We start from the raw sequence: 19253 nt of genomic DNA on the forward strand, positions 1-19253 counted from the left end.
GACAGATTATTGGATTGCCACATCTCTATCCTTTTTCTTTGTTAAGATCATTTCACAGATTTTTCTCATCAAAGCATTGGTGAAACCAGTGAGCTCGCTCTGAAAAGGGTCAAAGCAAAGCCCTGCCAAACATGCTCCTCGAGACTTTCACCATTCACCAAAGGCCAGAGCAGAAGGCATTTGCGGTTTTTCCACCTTAGAGCATAATCAACTCTATTATAACTGTGTAAATATTGTCTCATCGTTAACAGATTGGGTCTCATACAAAGTAATCTCCATCTTGATCACTCAATCCCCTCGGTAATCTGGGAATATTTGTTTATCCGGGTTGTAAATCAGTGGAAACCCACGAAGATTGGAAATATCTTAATAGTTTTATTGCCCTATCTGAACACTAATTGACTTGCGTATTCATTTTCTACTATCTGCCATAAAAAATTTATTGCTTGAAAAATATCTTCCTTTTCCATGCATAACAAGTTCAAAGAAATTAGAAATGAAATTTCTGTAAAGAATCTGCCATTCTGGTAGGAAGAAGTTATGGATGTGTAGTGATTCGTTTCTAAGAACTACCCCGATACAGAGATTTAGCTGCATTTTACCTGATACTCGAAATAAAGTAAAACCATTTCTGATTCTTCCCTTACAGGTTACAGCAGAGCAGAATCGTAGTTACGCTCCTTATCACTTTGATGGGAAAACCTGAATAATTCTAACAATTCAAGCGGCGGTGCCTAAAGCTCTTACACTGAAATCGATCTCTTCCTAACAAAGCCTCACTAACACTGATAATTGATCTTATAAAGACGTATATTTCTTCATATTGATCTCTTCCTATCAAATCAGAGTAGCATAATTAATGCAACTTGAAGATACCCGCCACTCCCCACTCAGTTTCAAAGAGATATATTGACCCCATTCCAAATAGGATTTTCAAAAGAGTAGGGACATTGAGTGGGCAAAATAGGTAATGGTAGCATACACTACTATGCTGGAATATGATCTCGAGAGCTAGAGCGAACAAGTCGTAGTTAAAACTTAAAATGACTCTCCTTCCTTTACAAATTAGCCTTGAAGAGCCGTTGTGTCATTGGACAGAAGTGATTTCGCTCCGCTTATTAGATCTCTCGTCACATCTATAATGAAAGATTAATTTCTTCTGGATTCTGAACTGGATGGCCAGTTCAGTGGAAGCTGAAACACCTTGTTTAAAAAGGATCCGCCCTCCATTATTATTTTGGTAGGGAAGTGCTCAAGTGAGATCACACAGTGCAATGATGGTGCGGAAAGCAGCTACCCAGATCAAGAAACAGAAAAACAAACATGAGCTAATACAAAATGGATTGAGCTGTAAAAGAAAGATTGCAAGTGAGAGAAGAATAAAGAGCGAGGCTTCAACTGAGATCAAGTTGCAGAAAACGATAGAGAGTGGCTTCCCGCGAATTACTTTTCTTTCCCCGCTACCACAACTATTCAATTAAAAGAGTGCTACATTACTGTTAAAGAGGGTAGAATAGCTAACCATGTAGGGAGCAACAACGCATAAGAATTACAAGGAAAAAACTTGAAAACAAGCGAAATTAAAAAGGGTTAGAGAAGAAATATGTTATTTTTAGTTTTTAGAAGGTTGGGGAATGCATAACTATTAAAATTTGAGGCCCAATTAGAAAATTTTAAAACCTCTCCCCTAAAAGATGAATTCCCAGCGATAACAGGAGTAATAAATGAGTTAAACCTCCAACATGTTGGAAGCTAGAGACTGAAGCGTAATCTTAATTGAAGAAAATGTTGAGAACACTTGATAGATTTGAGATTTGCATTTAAACCAAATTCCCTCCAATATGTTTATTTTCATTTTCTTAGCAATTCCTCTGTGTTTACATATCCCGTAATTGCATACTTGCTGAAAAACATTGATAATAATAAACCAAAAAGATTGATGCTTTTCCCCTGTATCAACTCACAAAACACTATTTGTTTGTTTAAAGAGCAGAATTAAAACTCAACTTAATAAAACCCTGAGCAAATGAAATCAGTATCACAACTTAAATCCTTAATAAAAGCATATCCATGTTTGTTTCGCCAGGCGTTGTGGATTAATAAATGATTAGCCCTTCTATTGCTTTTAAATGCATCTGTCTGTCTCCAGCAGCCAAGACTTTGAAGCCCCCAGGGGTTGAAAGTGAATCCGGGGAGGCCTTCCAGCAAAGGTCGCGTCCTTCCCAGTCAATTATATCTCCTCCAGCACCCTCGAACTCGATGATTGGTGCCCATGCAAGAAAGGTGAACGCATCAACATCACAGTCCATGACTGATAGTGGACAAGCAAAAATATCTGATAGTGTGTAAGCAAAAATAATTAGTGCTTACACACTAATTATGAGAGGTTGCCTACCTCTCTTGTGAATGACTATTTCCTGTAAAACATGTTTTCTGAGTAATCTGAAAAGCGAGAGCGTTGGATGCCATGCACTGAATTAGGATTCCGAGGTGGGCTGAGCTGTTCCTTTTTTTTTTTTTTTTCCTGGTTCTGTTCGGAAAAGGCTACGCAATAGGCCTTGTAATTCCTACCTCAGAATATGGGATCCGTGTGTGTGTCATCTTTGAGCTCTGCCCTTCTAAATGGAAATCGCACATCCATGGGCTTCACCTTGCCGTGCCAGCATGAAAACTATTCTAGGATATTCACCATAAATTATTTCATAAGAACTATGCATTTGCACCCAGTTCTTGTGAAGTAAAATTGGTGCCTCTGCAGCTTATACAGATTTTCTAATTAAATGTCTTCACTATTATTATTTGGGTGCTCATACCTCTCTTTTTTTTCAATTAAATGTCACTGCTTTTGTCTTTATTTATTTAAGTGTTTGCATCTCTATTTTTTTTCCATCAATTATTTTCCTTAGAATCTATTATTTTGTTGATGACATGTCACATGTCATCCTCATTGGGAGACCAAGTATTCATAAAAAAAATATTGAAGAATAAATAAATCTTGTTTTGGAAGAGATGTTTCGTGCCCCTTCTTCCTTTTGTTAGTTCTTAAGAAATCTTAAAATCCTAAACCCAAACAAATAAGAATAAAAATGTGGAAGAGAGTAACTTTTCATTCTTTAGGAAAAAATCTCTTTTGTATCTTCATTATTTAATTTTTATTTACTGTAATTTTTAATTTTTAATTTTTAAATCTTGATTCTGATTCTTCTTTTGTTTTCAACCCATGAACAGTGAGTTTATTCGATGGACACATCATCAATAACTTAACAAATTTTCAGCAGACACAATTGCAGAAAAGAAAAAAAAATTGAAGTGCAAGCACTCAAATTGAAAATAAAAATAGATAGACTTCGTCAGAACTTTTACACGTATAATCATCAAATTCTTCATCACTTCATCTTATTTTGAAAAGGTTTGGATTTGTTTTATATTTTTAAATTATTTTGATAAGTTGATATAAAATTAATTTTTTAAAATAAAAAAATTATTTTAATATATTTATAAATAAAAAATAATTATTACCATATTCACTAGATTTAAACTTATGCACTGCAGGACAATCCACACATCATATGCTCCATCTCAACAATTCATTAATTAGGGGTTAAAGTTAAAAGATATTTGTTTTGGATTTTAAAAGTGTTTTTAAATTTGTTTTATTTTAAATTAATATTATTTTGATATTTTTAAATTATTTTATTGTATTCACATCAAAAATAATTTTAAAAAATAAAAAAAAAATATTATTTTAATATATTTTTAAATAAAAAATATTTTAAAAAATAATAATTATTATAAAACACCACGATAATCATTAGCTGAATCAGCAAGCTAGGCATCAACGTACTATCATATTTTCTGATTAATTATTAATAGGCTGGATTTTCCTTTCACGTGGTATGACTATTTATGTAAATCTAAGTAAGACGTGTCTGGGAGCACATGGTTTCTTAATTTTTGGCTTGAAGTAGACTAAATTTGAACATGTTCCGTGTTCTTAAAATATTAGAATTTTTTTTAAAAAAAAAATTTAATATGATTTATACGTTTTGGATCGTTTTGATGTGTTAATATTAAAAATAATTTTTAAAAAATAAAAAAAATCATTGACATGTATTTGGACACAAAAAATTATTCGAAAAGCAATCATTACCTCACTATCAAGCACCCTCTAATAACCAATTAATTTAGAAAATGGTTGGCTCCTTATTTTGGTTTACTGCATGTGGAAGTGTGATGCGTCATTTAAATTTGTATTTCTACTTAATTATGGAGTAAAATTAACGACTGGATCAACCAACTTTGAATCTCACATTTCACAGCATACGATATTAGGCACTCATGACGGGAAAAAAAAACGAAGGATAGCATCAAAAATATAATTTACTTCAAGATTTGTTTTTTTTTTTTTTTTTTTGACTCTTCAGCAGTGGCAACGCCGTGTAGTGTTATTATCCTTTTATATTAGAATATTAATAATATTTAGCAGATTTAATTATTTTTGGTTAACAATTAACTCAAGTTAGTTACTATTAACTTTAGAGATAAGTAAAAAAACTAAAACTGATTAAACTGAAAAAATAAAAAAAAAATAACTGAAAAACCAAACCGTAAAAAAAAACTAATTAACTCAAGTTAATTTTTTTTTTGAAAATATTTTTAAATTAATTTTGTTTGATATGAGTTAGTAGATATATTTCAAATTAATTTTTCTATATAATACATATTTACATAATATATAATATATAATATCAAGTATTTATTAATAATTTATCTTTTAATTTAAAAAATTCTACCTCCGCCATTACTCTTCAACTCTTCTGCCAGAGGATGAAATTCCTTAAAACGTTGCTTTCTTGTCACTTGTAGTGTGGAAAATCTTTTAAATAAGATGGATTTTGATCATATTTCTTTAGTTCGATTCGATTGTAAAGATTTTTTTTATGAATAAACATGTAAAGCTTCTAAATCCTACTCTATTTTTAATTAAAAACCTTGAAAAAAGTGTTCAGATTTATAATAGTTTTCTGCCTCGAGAGAGAGAGAACGCCATTTTATACAGCCTCGTTTTTTGTTTTTGGACAGAGCGACGGTTTTGTACTGCTCGAGGGAAAAAATAATTGAGTCGGAGCTTCTTTACTAGAGATTTTAATTTAGCCCCTGCATCTCTAACTCTATTCATAATTAGGTCCTTGACTTTGAATCTTTCTTTTCATATTTTGCATTTATAATTATGTTTTACAGAATCATTCGATAAGAAGTAAAAACAAATAGAAAACTTATGAGGAAAGGACTTGTTATATATTAATTTCGAAATTGAGGGACTGGATTGAGATTTTCAAAAACAGGGACTTAAATGCATCTTCTTTGCATAGAAAATTCCAACCATCTTCTTAAATCATAGTCCCAGCCACCAAAATTGTTGTATAAACTTCATTCCCAACTCAAAAACTAACAGTGGAAGATGACAGGAGCTAATTTGGTTAAACTCTACAAGAACTTGATGGCATGTAAAATTGAGTATAACAAAATATAAGAGCAAATAACAAATTTGATTTTTTATTAACATGGGTTTCCGGGCTAACTTACGCGTATCTCGACTAATCTCACGGGCCCTGAAGTTAACGATCATGTAAACCTTCATTAATCATTATATTAGCAACCACGTGACTTGAACTCGAAACAAAAAAAAAAACAAACTCTTTGATTCTAAGTTTTTATTATTGCATCACCTACTTCGTTGCAAATAACAAATTTTACACACACACACGAATTTGAATTAATTGAATCAAAGATTGTAGTTTTTTGTATTGTGAGAGGAGATTTGGAGAGAAAAAAGAGAGAGACGAGGATGGGATATCTGCAGAGTAGCTGTAGTGTTTAGGGTATGTTTGGCAATATAAATCATATTAAATTTTAACAAAAAAAAATAATTAAATTTTATAGAAACGTGGTTTCAACCGCGTTCCCAAACGCTTGCCTAATCCATTTAGGATCGGATCAAAAGAAAATCATACACAGGATATGGTCGAAAATTAACATCACGAGGATATTTTTATCCAAAAAGCAAATCATTGAATTGGAAAACATTGGAGAGCAGACTTTTCCAAATTGCTTTTGAAGGGTCGAAAATGTTGAAGATCACCCAAAAGATGTTTTCCAGAAGCAACTTTATTGTGGAAAAAGGAAAAAATCATTCTTCCATTTTTCACCTTGTAAAAACTTTTATCTGAATACAAAGTTTTTTTTTTTCTTTTCTTATTTCCACGGAAAATTAGAAAAATATTTTTTCCACCTTTTCACGTTGTAAAAACTTATATTTGGGCCATGTTTGTTTCCCGGAATTCATTTTCCAGGAAACCACTTTCCAAACTTTCCTGTGTTTGTTTGCCATTAGGAAAGTTGGTCAACGGAAAACACTTTCCGGTCAACGGAAAACACTTTCTGGTCAACGGAAACACTTTTCAGTCAACGGAAAACACTTTCCAGTCAAAGGAAAATTTGGCTTGGTTTTCAGGAAAGTGTTTTCCTGAAAAATTTGGGCGGAAAACACTTTCCGGAAGTTGTGAAAAATTTAGAAATGTCATTATTTGCTGATTATATCAAATTTGATCCTCAAACTTTTGATTGCTATATATAATTTGTTTTGAATATTTATTTTTCAATTTCATCTCTTAAAATTTAATTTTTATATTAATTTTGGTCCTTATTTTTATAATTGCTATTTGCTTTTTCCTTATCATTTTTTTATTGAAATTTTTTATCTATCAAATTTGGTCCTCATTCTTTTGATTTTTACTTATTTTATTTGAAATAATTTATGAAATGTTAATTATTATTATTTTAATTTCTTCACCTTTTATTTTTTTTAATTTTTTAGATTTGATCTCTATTATTTTGATTATTATTTATTTTATTTGAGATAATTTATGAAATTATATTTTTTTTCAATTTAATTCTCATTCAACTTTTTAATTTGTAAGATTTGTTCCTTATTATTTTAATAAACTTGAAAAAATAAAACATTAATAAGTTATTTTCCAGCTCATTTTCCATAACATAACCAAACACTGGAAAGTGTTTTCCAACTTATTTTCCATTACACTACCAAACATCGGAAAATACTTTCCCGGAATTTACTTTCCCGGAATTCACTTTCCCCGGAATTCACTTTCCAAAAGGAAACTACTTTCCTGCAAACAAACGGGGCCCATGAATACAATTTTTTTTTCTGTTTCTTCAGAAAATTAGAATTAAAAAAAATCTAAGAGTCTTGACTCTAGAAGCATTACACTGCTCATTGGAATAGAGTGATAGCTAATTTACTCTTCTCATCGAAACTTACCAAGCCTGCACTTGGAGGTAAAAAAATCTTTTTAGATCCATCGAACATTACAAGTTTACTCGGGGACAAATTGGTTAATATAGTTTTTTAACACGGTTAACTTACTTGTTGCTCTTAAAAGCAAAAAAAAAAAAAAATTATACCTTTCGGTTAGGGAGTTTTTTTGTCTTTTCAAAATTATTTACACAGTATATTTACTCTAATACCTTGAAAAATAACAAGACTTGCACAATGAGGTTTCTTTGTCTTTTTCTTTTGTTTAAAGTTTAAACAGTAAAGTTCCAGGATTTCCCTTTAAGTTTTCTTTTTCAAAAAAAAAACAAAAACCATTTCAAGGCCGTCTTAGTCTTTTTCCTTCTGTTATTTTTAAGTTTCTAAGGGGTTCTTTCTTGATTTCAATAAATTAAAAAAAAATTGTTGACGTGTAGTGCCGTCCGGTTACTAAATTCCACCTTCCAGGATAGCGTAAACAACGTTACCAAATTTTACCTTTCAGTTAATAGGGTTGACTCGATTTTTTTTCTCGATCAATTTTTTATGAAATCAAATTTATTTTAGTTTTATCATTTGATATTAAAATATTGGTCTTTTAGCTTTGTCATTTCTTTTTTGTGAGATTATCTCGAATGTAGATTAGTCAAATTAACTCAAGTTTTTTTGAAATGTTTTTTTTTTATTGAACTTCAATCCTTTTCTATAGGTCTTTATTTTGAGAGTCAATTTCTTTTTATTCTGATCTCATATTAGGGGTGATTGATTAGTCAAATTAATCCGGATTGACTCGGGTTTTTATCTTCAACACTATTTTTTTATAGTTGATTTTTTTTGTTTAATCATTCAATATTAGGCTACTAAGTCTTGAGCTTTGCAAGTGTTTTACCTGAATTTTTACTACAAGTTATCTTGATCTCATATTTCAGGTCACATGTTAATAAAGTTAACATAAATTAACTTAGATTATTATCACTTTGATTTTTTTTTTTACATTAAATTTTTTTTGATATAGTCTTCGATGTAACATGAGGCACCTATCTAGGAATAGTCTAGTATTGAACACCCTTTACCTTCTCTTGTTTTGTCCTATAAAGTTTATATAGTTGGAATCCATATCGCGAGTACATCCAACACATGGTCCAACTCAACCGATCTCTTGTTAGTAGTAAAACCCAAATCAATAACTCAAGTTCCTTCATGTACCACCATTTCCCTCGTTGTCTTTTCTTCCAATTCCTAGTCTATTTAGGGTTCTTACTCATACACGAAAACAAACATATTTAATCTGATCAACAAACACAATTTTTGTTTTCATACACTATGAATAGAATATTGCAATGTTAGGTGGGCATGAAAAGTTTTACGCATATATACTTAGATTGGTTCGGTAGAATATATACCAATAGAATATTAAAATTTCTTATAATCTATTTTTATGTTTTAACTTTTATAATAACATTTCTTAATTAAAATCTTAATCTCTCTCTCTCTCTCTGTTTTTTTTTTTTTTTTTTTGAAAACGAGAGAATTGAATTAACAAGGAAAGATTGCAAATAAGCCAAAAACACATACAAAAGGCAGTAGATGCCAAAGGTGAAAACAGAGCACAGGACAGCAAAACACTGGAAAAGAGAGAGCATCGAGGCAGAAGTTTTAATAATTTTTACCCTCTCTTGCAATCATTTTGCCCTCACTAAGCACTGATATACAGTTGTCTTATAAATTTCTTGTCTCGGTCACTTGATTCCTATTGGATACACATGTTTTATGTACGTGTGAACATGAGATTAGGAGCAATTATCGCTGATGCTGCTCTGAATTAAAAAAATAAAATTTCCTAGCCGTTCCGACCCCTGACTTTCTGGATGTGCTGAGAACGATATGTTTATACCTCGACCCGGCATTCTTGTTCGGACAAGCACTTCAGTGTATTTTTTGATTTTTAAGAATTCAGAATCGACATCTTGCACTACCTACTGATGCAAACATGTTTAACCAATGCTAGCACCAACCTTTTCTCTCCGCTAATGATATATTATCTTATTATAACTCTACAAGTCATGAGATACATTGTGATTCCACTTACCACGAGATATCTGCAACATTGCTTTTTATAAAAATAAAATAATGTAATCAAGATATATAAATATTTTTATTTTTTATTACCGGATAAAACATTCAAGTTCATTCAACAATCATACATTTCCTCATTTTTCATTCTTTTTTATCTTCCTATATATTACTCATTTTTATCTATTTTGATTGAGAATTTGTTTGTGCAGAAATAACAAGGTGTAGAAACTAAATCTATATTCAAGTTCATATCCTTCAATTCAATTCAAGATGCAATCATGGAAAGCTAAATTCAATAATAAAGTTTTCATGATTCATTGGTCACTGTAAATGATATCATGTACGTATAATTAAATAAAGTAGGAAAAGCCAAGTAAATAAGTAAAAAGAATTCATGAAGAGGTATCCTAACAACCACGCATCACATGGAAGGTACCTATGAAAATTCAAGAGGAACTCCTCTATTGATTTTTTTAGTTGGAAGAGTCTTCCTGTTTAATTATTAACTTCGCAAGTCATTTTATAATTGTATAGGTTTGAAGATAAAACAGCAAGGAGACAAAGAGGAGGGAATAAATTCTTGTGTAGTGGGCGGGGCAGGCATGTTTTTCCACTACATGGGAGTCCGACCTACTCAATTTATACGTCTCCATAACCTTCTTTTGAAGGCGACTCGTCTGCTGCTTGAGATCTTTAACAATTATTTTTAATTCTATAAATAACTTATTGCAATTAGTGGAATTGAGAGCAAAAAACTGATGGATGGATTTGGCTTCTCGGGCCGCAGAGGGCTAACATTTGTATTGAAGAGCCTGATGCTTCCAACCAGTACGGCCGGAGTATCTTGCCCCTTGATCTGTGGGATGCTGTTTTCTACGGTGGTTTATTTAATTTGCCAACCATAATTATAGAGGAGTGAATTGTAGAATTGGTTGAAGAATTCATTAAACAAATTGGGTTGAAGTTTTTTTTCTTTGACAAAGCTGATATACATTATTGATTAATTGTTTGTATTTAAAGAAAAAAATTATACCTCATACCCGTCATGGTAGATGATTAATTTGACAAACACATCAAAATCGAGGGATTAAGTACTTTGACATGGAGTAGTGAACAGTTTCCATACGCATGAAATAAAAATCAAATTTATGGAGACTAGTACTTATGTGGCGTGGTTGGCCTTATTATTTAGAGCTTATCCAATTGTGAGATTAATTCAATCAAGCGCGCCGCATGAGTTCCATTGCAGTCACAATCAGATGTTAATACTTTTGTTTTGTTTTGGAACATGCTTGGATCATTCTCGGACTATGAAATTTACTCAGTACTTAAAGTTCTTACATGCCGTGGAGGTAATTGGTTGCTAGACGGAAGTACTTTTATTCAATCGATGATGATTGTTTTTTTTTTTTTAAATATATTTTTCAAAAAAATAAATTATTTATTTATTTATTTACTTTTTTATGTGTTTTAAATTATTATAAAATATCTTTAAATAAAAAATTCTTTAAAATTCTCCATGTACGTGTGTGATTGGATCGTGCCCCCTCTTAGTTAAGAGAAGGGCCGGTGAACCTAAAAGTTGTATAGAAGAATGGCAACTGCCCCTCTTACCTTTCCACACCTGTCCTTTTAGTCCTTATATTTTTCATCTTTCCATGCAGAGCCAATAAAACATATTGATTAATTATCTCCCATAATTGTCTTATTTCTTGCCTAAATAAGAATACTAGGAGGATTGTTTTTCCATGGTATTAGCAAGAGTTTATTTTTTGAGTTGATCATTACCAATATTTTTGTTTAGTTCAATTTATTTACCATTATTATCCATTCAAGTAATTGATCAGAATCTCATAGTTTTTTAAATAATACATAACTTGAGTTTTTTTTTTCACGTTTCGAAAATAATTTGATCTCACAATGTAACACAACTACACCAATCAAGTACATACATATTATAGTAATGATCAGCACAACCACGTGCATGTCTGAAAAGGATTTATTGTATAATCATTCATTCATCCAGCCAGTCATATATTTTGGAGGAGAAGCAGATCCATCAAGAACTTGGCTATAGCTACTGGAGGCGTAATGGAAAAGAAATTAATTGCAGGCGTAATAGAAAAATAAAGAAGAAAACACACGTTTTATTTTGGGCCACTGTTTTTTTTTTCTGGTTTAGATGCTTTGCATGCGGTCAAATTCAAAATTTCAAATATGATCAGCAAGTTCTATATATGCATGCTCTTGAAGATGTCAACGAAGGAGTTCACTCTTTATGACAATTTGATCGAAGAGATAACCTGGAAACTACATAAAAAAACAACTAAAATGAAAAATAGCAATTGATAAGATCCATTTGTTATTTGTTTATTTATCAACCAGTTAAAAGAAATTAACAGGAGGTGGATTATTAAAAGAAAAAAAACAATAAACATGAAATTCTTGGTTGCATTTTAATCACCTGTAGGTCAACCCTAATCAATATAGAGGGAGAGACTACTTTTTTCAATTATAATACCTGAATCTGAATGGACAGCAGTACATAGTTATTGACATGTCAGCATATACAAGTACACTTTTCAACATTGAACTGCTATATATTTTTGCAGATCTCGATATCAAATATTCAGCCTAGAGCCGCCTCGTTGTTTTCTTTTAGCCTTGGTTTTCTCCAGGGAATATCGATGCCATACCTTGAAACTTGATAGACAGCGGTAAGCCAGAGAAATTTGTTCGTGGTGAGAAAAAATAATCTTCATTTTAGGCTTTCTTGTTGTGTCTGTGCTCCTGCTGAGAGATAATTATCTAATTGAACATACACGCACATCTTATTTATAGAATGTGAATACCTCTCAAATCAAACGTTATTACAGCTTGATGTCATTGTGTCTGTGCAATCTTCTCTGCGCACAATTTCACGTATCACTTCTCAATGTAACTTTTGTTTTCGTCCTCCCGGGATGTTTTAATCATATATATATATATATTCATCTATAAACTATGGCTTATCAAAAAAAGAAAAGGATGAAAATTCAGCTATATGGGATTACCCCTTGAAAGAATAATAAACCACCGATTAAAAAAACTTCAGAAGAAAAACAGGCCATTTCAAGTTCACTAGCTAATGGAACTCCTGGAACAAGCAAAAACAAAAACGAATATATAAATTAGTACGTGGTTTGGCTACTGAGCAATTATGTAGTGCATGTGCATTTATGATAGTATATATTTTGCACTCGAACAACATGCAAAACGTACGCTGCTGATGTCCTAGATCTAACTTATTACATTCTATTATTACATGCATCTCTTCAAAATTGTCACAACTTTAATATTGAAGTACAACATGCTTCTTTTTTTAAAATTTGGAGGCTATAAAATACCCCTGCTAAATTATTGTCCTTCTTGGCAAGAGGTGTAATATGATCAGGATCGCCAGCAACTTCTGCAGGATTCAGGAAGGAAAAAAAAGGGGAATGCCTAAGCCTCGATCCAAAAAAACAAAAGGCGAGGAAATGGATTTGAAAGAAAAGGAGAAAACAAGTATTCTCCCAGGAGAGGTTAGCAGCAATGCATTGACCACTGTACGAGTACGTAATATTCCATAAAAAACATAAAAAAGGTAATGACATGTAGCGTAGCTAGCTTGGGGCTATGACTTCCCTATCCACCCAAACCTAACAACAAACAATAGCCCACTCGCGCACACGTGAGTATGTTATCTGATCAAGTCAACGCCTCATGCGCCGCGCCCCCCATTTATTTTGAACCGTGTGGACTAGCCCAATAAAACTACTATTTACTTCTACTACCACCACACCGCACCATACCATAGAATAGAATAATAAAATCATGAGCCAGGAAACGACACAGAAAGGACACGTACGTAGCATAGAGATGCCGACGCGTCCATTACACATCTTTGTGACGAACTAACCTTAATGTTTTCTTAACATAAAAAACATATAAATTCAGACACATTCATCTATCCATCTCTATATATAGCAGTTCTAGATAGATCCATATAGCGATTTATTAGATAAAAGTCCAAAACATTTTTCAGGGACCAAAGCAAACCATTCTTTGTGATCTCTTGTAATCTTCTATATTAGGCTTTTGCTTCGCTGTTGTGACCAGCCAAACCAGCAAGCCTTCCAGCCTCATTCTTGTACCGGTTCTTAATTTCTATTCAACCCCCACAGTGTGTTTATCTAGGAATATTTAGAACCTATCTTTCTTTTGTTACTGGTAGATGTTTTTGGAAACTAAACTGAAAGTCAGTCCTTTACCGTAGTTTTCTTAACCGAAGGATTTTTTAAGGCCACCTTTCTTTTTAACTCAAAGCTCTCGAAAATGGCGTGTTTGGTAGCTCGATCAGGGAGGGAGCTGCAGAGGTATGATAACCTGGGCCGCCGCCAAGTAGTTGGGTGAGTCTTAATTTTCCTTTTCTCATCTTTTATTTTCTGGATTTTAGTATTGAGATTGCGTAACTGCGTGGCCCCATGAGTTTTCCTTCTCGATGACGGCGGCCTTTCTCTCTTTGTTTGATAGCAGAAGAGTTTTTTCTTCTTCTGTTTTTTTTTGCCCTTTTCTTTGGCGTGGCCCCCATTTATGCTCGCTTGTCCTTCATGGACATTATATGTTGTTTTCGTCTCCTTTTGATTCCTTGATTCAAATAAACAAATCATGATTAAGTTGCTTATATTAATTAATCAGAAATATCTCTTATTATGTTATTGAATGTTTGAAATTTCAGATGCATTCCATATCGATTCAAAAATTGTAGTGATGGTTCCGTTGGTGATGAATTGGAAGTACTAGTTATCACTTCACAGAAGGGGCAAGCCCGAGGAATGATGTTCCCTAAGGTATACAAAAAATTCAAAAATGGCTTCGCATTTTTCCTCTCATATATCAAGGGCCTAAAATTGCATCACTGATTATGCTTTAACATACATGTTACCTTCTGGCTTGTCAGGGTGGTTGGGAACTTGATGAATCTGTGGAAGAAGCAGCTTCCAGAGAATCGCTTGAAGAAGCCGGGGTTCTTGGCAATGTTGAGGTTGGTGTCTATTAAGCCAACTGTAAATTAATAACCACTGTAATTTTGGTCTTCTTTTTTTGATATTATATATTGGTATGGTTTTTAAATTTTGTTTTTAATATGGATGCTTATACATGGCAGGATGGACTAGGGAAATGGAACTTTTTAAGCAAAAGACATGGCACATTTTATGAAGGATATATGTTTCCTTTGCTTGTGACAAAGCAACTTGATCTTTGGCCGGAGAAGAATGTCAGGCAAAGAATTTGGGTATGTTGCTTTAATTTCTTCTGCTGCGCCATATATGTTAAATAATTTGCCACAATATTGTGTGCTAATAATATTATTATCCGTGACAACAGATGACTGTGGATGAAGCCAGAGAAGTTTGTAGGCATTGGTGGATGAAGGAAGCCTTGGACATGTTAGTTGAGCGGCATAAATCTCTGCAACAACAGAACGAAGAGCATATGCTATCGTGCTCTCTGAGATAGAAAAGATTAGATTAATTCTACATAACACATATATTCCCAAGTCTCAACGCACCATGTCTTCATGGAAGCATGCAGAAGACGGATCAAGATCGAACTAGTAAACAGAACTACCCGTTGTTCTTTACTGTAGGCTCTAATAATAATTAAACCGAAGCAGGGAAAAGTAGCTGAAAAATGTAAAATGTAAATGTTAATTTCTCTGGTGAGATAATATATCCTTTACTTTCCATGTAAGGAGCTATTTGAATACTATGTGTTCATACTTCCTCCCGTCTTTTAATTTGTCTGCTATATAAACCTGAGTAAAGACACCTTGATGTCATACAGAGTTCATCAAATTAAGCCCTGTCCCTACAGCTTGATACAATCTTTTTGCCATTGCAACACACACACACACACACACACGACATTTCCAGAACTTTATTTCTGTTCCGTAATAAAATTCCTCCTGATGAAAACCACTGCCTTGACTGGTATCGTTGCTGTTTGCCACAGACTTAACTGTGATGAGGACCCGAAACGTATTTTGTTAGTTTTTTGGCCTGGAATCAAGATGAACGAAGCATCTTGTTAATTACGAAGACAACGAATATGTTGGAGTAGAGAATTCTAAGTAGAGGTGACGTGCAGCCACTAATCAATTTCCAGGCATCAGATTCTATGCCCCCTCTCAATGCCCTTCCTTTTCATCTACCAATTTTTGCAACGAGACAGCCAATGGTTTCATAGCACATGGCCAACCTGAAAACATTTGACAGGTTGTAGCATGAACGGAACTGTAGATGTCAAAATGAAAAAAAAAATTAGGATAAGCTTAAAAATAAAATAATAAAGGAAACGCTATAGAGATAGAACATAATATTTGAGGATGCAAAATAAATATTTCTTAATAATAATTTTAAATTTAAATTCTCAATGTTTAGGACTAAACTGTAAACTTTCTCAAAATTTAGGGTTGCCATATATCGCACCCTTAACTTTATATCTAGTTCCGCGCTACTGGGTTGTCTGGTTATGTGGGGGGAAAATGGTGTGCAGTTATCATCAGCCTTGGATGGTTCCATATTTTCAGCTGTCAAAGTACTCAATTAAAGGTGCTTAATTGATACTGTTGTGTTTTTAAAACAAAACTGATTTTATTTCTTTTTAATTTAAAAACGATATTTTAGTTAATATCTATTTTGATTTGAAATCAAAGTAAAAATCATTATTGCATTTAATTCACTAATTAAAAGCACAGCTGCTTATAGGATCCATTTTTTTTTAATATAAATAAAAACCTTTTCCATCATTTTTTTCTAATTACAAATACCAAATATGCTGGTATTTTTTATAATTCTATTTCAAAGTTTTTTTTATACAATTTATTAATTTTATTTAAATGGTGTGTGTGTATAAATACCCTATTCAACCTCCTTTTTTTGACGTAAGAATTACTACTCTTATAAAAAATATATTCACATGTTATGTAAATATTTTAAGAAGTCTTAAACCATTTAATATAAGTGAAATGTATTTATTTAAATATTTTTAGTACAATCTTCATTTCGTATTTTAAAAGTATAGCAATATATAGACAGTATTCATAAACACAACACAATAACTAATTATTAAATACTACTTTTATTCTATAATACAGCATCAAATAGCATAACACAACACAATAATAATAGCATAACACAGCATCATTAATTAGTTCATTAATTAGGCATTAACAATAGAGTTTGATCTTCTTCTTCATGGCATATATATTGGCGTTGAAAAACCTTTCCTATCTAATATTTCATATTACAGAATCGACTCCGCCATCATTAACACATTACCATTGGAAGATCAGTCATCCTTATTCTTTAAATATTTAAATGTCATTTTATTTAAACCCCCTCTCCCTCGCACACGCACGCACGTACATATGGAATCGAAACTTAGTGAATTAAATCCGTGGCGGGAGAGTGCTGATCAGTACTTGCTCTGGCTAGAGTCGGGCTTGATCATATGGAGAATTCTTTAAGTCGTTAATTTTGCAGCTGATATATGAAGATTTTGAGAGCCTTATACTAGCCAGTGCTTGTGAAGAGCCAAAACAACCAAGTTACTTTTTATTGACGATGCGAGAAGCTACCTTTTGGTTTGGCTTGAGGAAATGATTAATTTGATCTCCTTCAATGATCAGCGCCAGGACCAAATGTATATGGATATTAATGGCCTCCCTCAACAAATCCAAGATCTTGATTACTAATTTACAATAGCTAGATCCTGGCTAATTTCTTGGACTTCATACCAGACTGCTTTTGTTTGGAAAAACATACAAGTAGACTCCGTTCCTTACCCATTATTTGATGCTTTGTCATTCTCCACCCTGAACAGGAAGTGGGTGCGCATCCAGCCTGCACCAGAAAGGCGCAATTTGCAGCACTGTCATTGGTAAGAAAAGGAGGTTGCGTATAACACAGGAAAAACTGGATCATTACTTACGGTCTAGCCGCTCATCAAGTCTTCATGCTTTCACATTACTATATACCAATTCAAATTTGACCCGCCAGTATGCTATGCTTTGTGTTTCCGCTTGTCTGGATCAACGGAAATGTCAAGTTCTCTCCTATATATATAACCTGACTCAAATATCGTAATCGTCCTTTTCCTTCATAAGTTTTTCTTTGGTTCAAATGACATCACGTTAATTAGCCCAATATTGGCAGATGATCAACTTAATAAAAAAAAGAGGATACAGATAACTTCATTCCAGAAAATGAACTAGCAGACAAGCATCTGCTTCTTACTTGTGGATATGGCAGCGCAGCTACTTTGTTGCTAGATTACTTGATAACAGGAGTTAGGCATTCCTGCAAAGTAACATACATTTTCCTGGCTTTGTCAGTAATAGAAATATTTGCAAACAAATTAATATTTCAGTGGGCACTCTTGGCCTCGACGTTCTGTCTAGAATCAGTCAGAAGAAAAGTCTTGGAAGTATTTATAGTCCCAAATCCTCCCTGAAAGTCAACTTCAGCTGCATGAAGTAGCTGAACTGCTATTCTCAGAACAAACTTTCCTTTCCTCTTAATCATCACTGCAACTATGGTTTCAAGATCTCAGCTGTTTCCGTCTTAGGGGCGTGTAATAGTAAGACGCAGAAGGTAAAACTAAAATTTAAACCTAACATGCAACGCCATTAAGTCTTTGGTATCATCGTGATGATGACATATGGAGGCGCGCAGGTGGTTAAGTTAAATTTGAATCCTTTAGCCTTGGGCTGGGTTGTGTTTAACTTTATTAGCTTTAACTTTTTGATGGGCTTCTTTGTTTGGGAATGCCCACTTTTATTATTTTTCATTCAGACTTGAGCCCAGTCCATATTAAAATGATTAATTACGCACTCCACCAAGTACATTAATTAATTAACAAAACACGGTGAGTTACTGTAACCACATTAACGAAACACTTTTTTTATTTTATATCTGTTAATATTAGATTGTGTTTGAGAATTGTTAATTATAATTTATTTTTATTAGTTTATATACTGGTTTTATGAGAAAAAAAAATTAATTATAACTTTTAACATTAAATTTATTAGAAGTGAAATTTTATAATTTTTATAATTTATTTTTTATAAATTTATCATGATTTGATAACAGAATCTTGTGTTTAATAGGTTAACCTAAATTGATTCAATCATTTTTTTTTTTGCTGTGTTTTCTAATTAATTTTTTTTAATTTTATTATTTAATTTTGAATTAATTGAAAATTGAGTTTCATGATTATTTTTTTTTATATGAAATTATTATGATCTCATTACTAGGATCACGAGTTAGGCATGTTGATTTTGTTTTCTTTGTTCTGTTTTAATTGATTTTTTTTAATTTTATCCTTTAATTTTTTTTATTTGCTCTCTACGAAGTTATTCTATTCTTATGATCTGAATTATTGGTTTGGTAAGTTAACCATTATTGACTCGAGTTGTTTTTTTATTATTTTTATTTAATATTTTGTTGATTATAAATTAATTTTTATAATTTATTTTCTATAAAATTATTACAACGAAAGTAAAAAACTTAACAAGATAATTTGGGTTGAAAACATATTATGTTGTTAATATTTGAAAAAAATACATGTTAATAACGCATGTACATTGTTTTTATGTTAAAAAAAATAAAATTGATGGAACACCAGCCAATGGTCTAGTTCTTCGCTATTACCGCTTGTTTGTTTCTTTTATACGCAGCACATTCACACCCTCGTGCAACCATCAGCCATCATTTTTCGCCCCTAAGATTGCCACGTGGACACATTGCACACACCTCAC

The 19253-nt window shown here is 32.4% G+C and overlaps 1 protein-coding gene across 1 annotated transcript; it reads left to right on the top strand.

Moving 5' to 3' along the window:
* Positions 1 to 13413: 13413 nt before the first annotated feature.
* LOC7462678 (nudix hydrolase 17, mitochondrial) lies at positions 13414 to 15197 on the top strand. The gene is made up of 5 exons (XM_002314752.4): positions 13414 to 13839; positions 14169 to 14280; positions 14391 to 14474; positions 14598 to 14726; positions 14819 to 15197. The coding sequence occupies exons 1-5, from the start codon at positions 13766 to 13768 to the stop codon at positions 14948 to 14950; spliced, it is 531 nt and encodes a 176-aa protein (XP_002314788.2). The 5' UTR covers positions 13414 to 13765; the 3' UTR covers positions 14951 to 15197.
* Positions 15198 to 19253: the final 4056 nt, after the last annotated feature.

This window comes from Populus trichocarpa, chromosome 10 (genome assembly GCF_000002775.5).
Source record: "Populus trichocarpa isolate Nisqually-1 chromosome 10, P.trichocarpa_v4.1, whole genome shotgun sequence".
In the NCBI taxonomy this organism is placed as follows: domain Eukaryota; kingdom Viridiplantae; phylum Streptophyta; class Magnoliopsida; order Malpighiales; family Salicaceae; genus Populus; species Populus trichocarpa.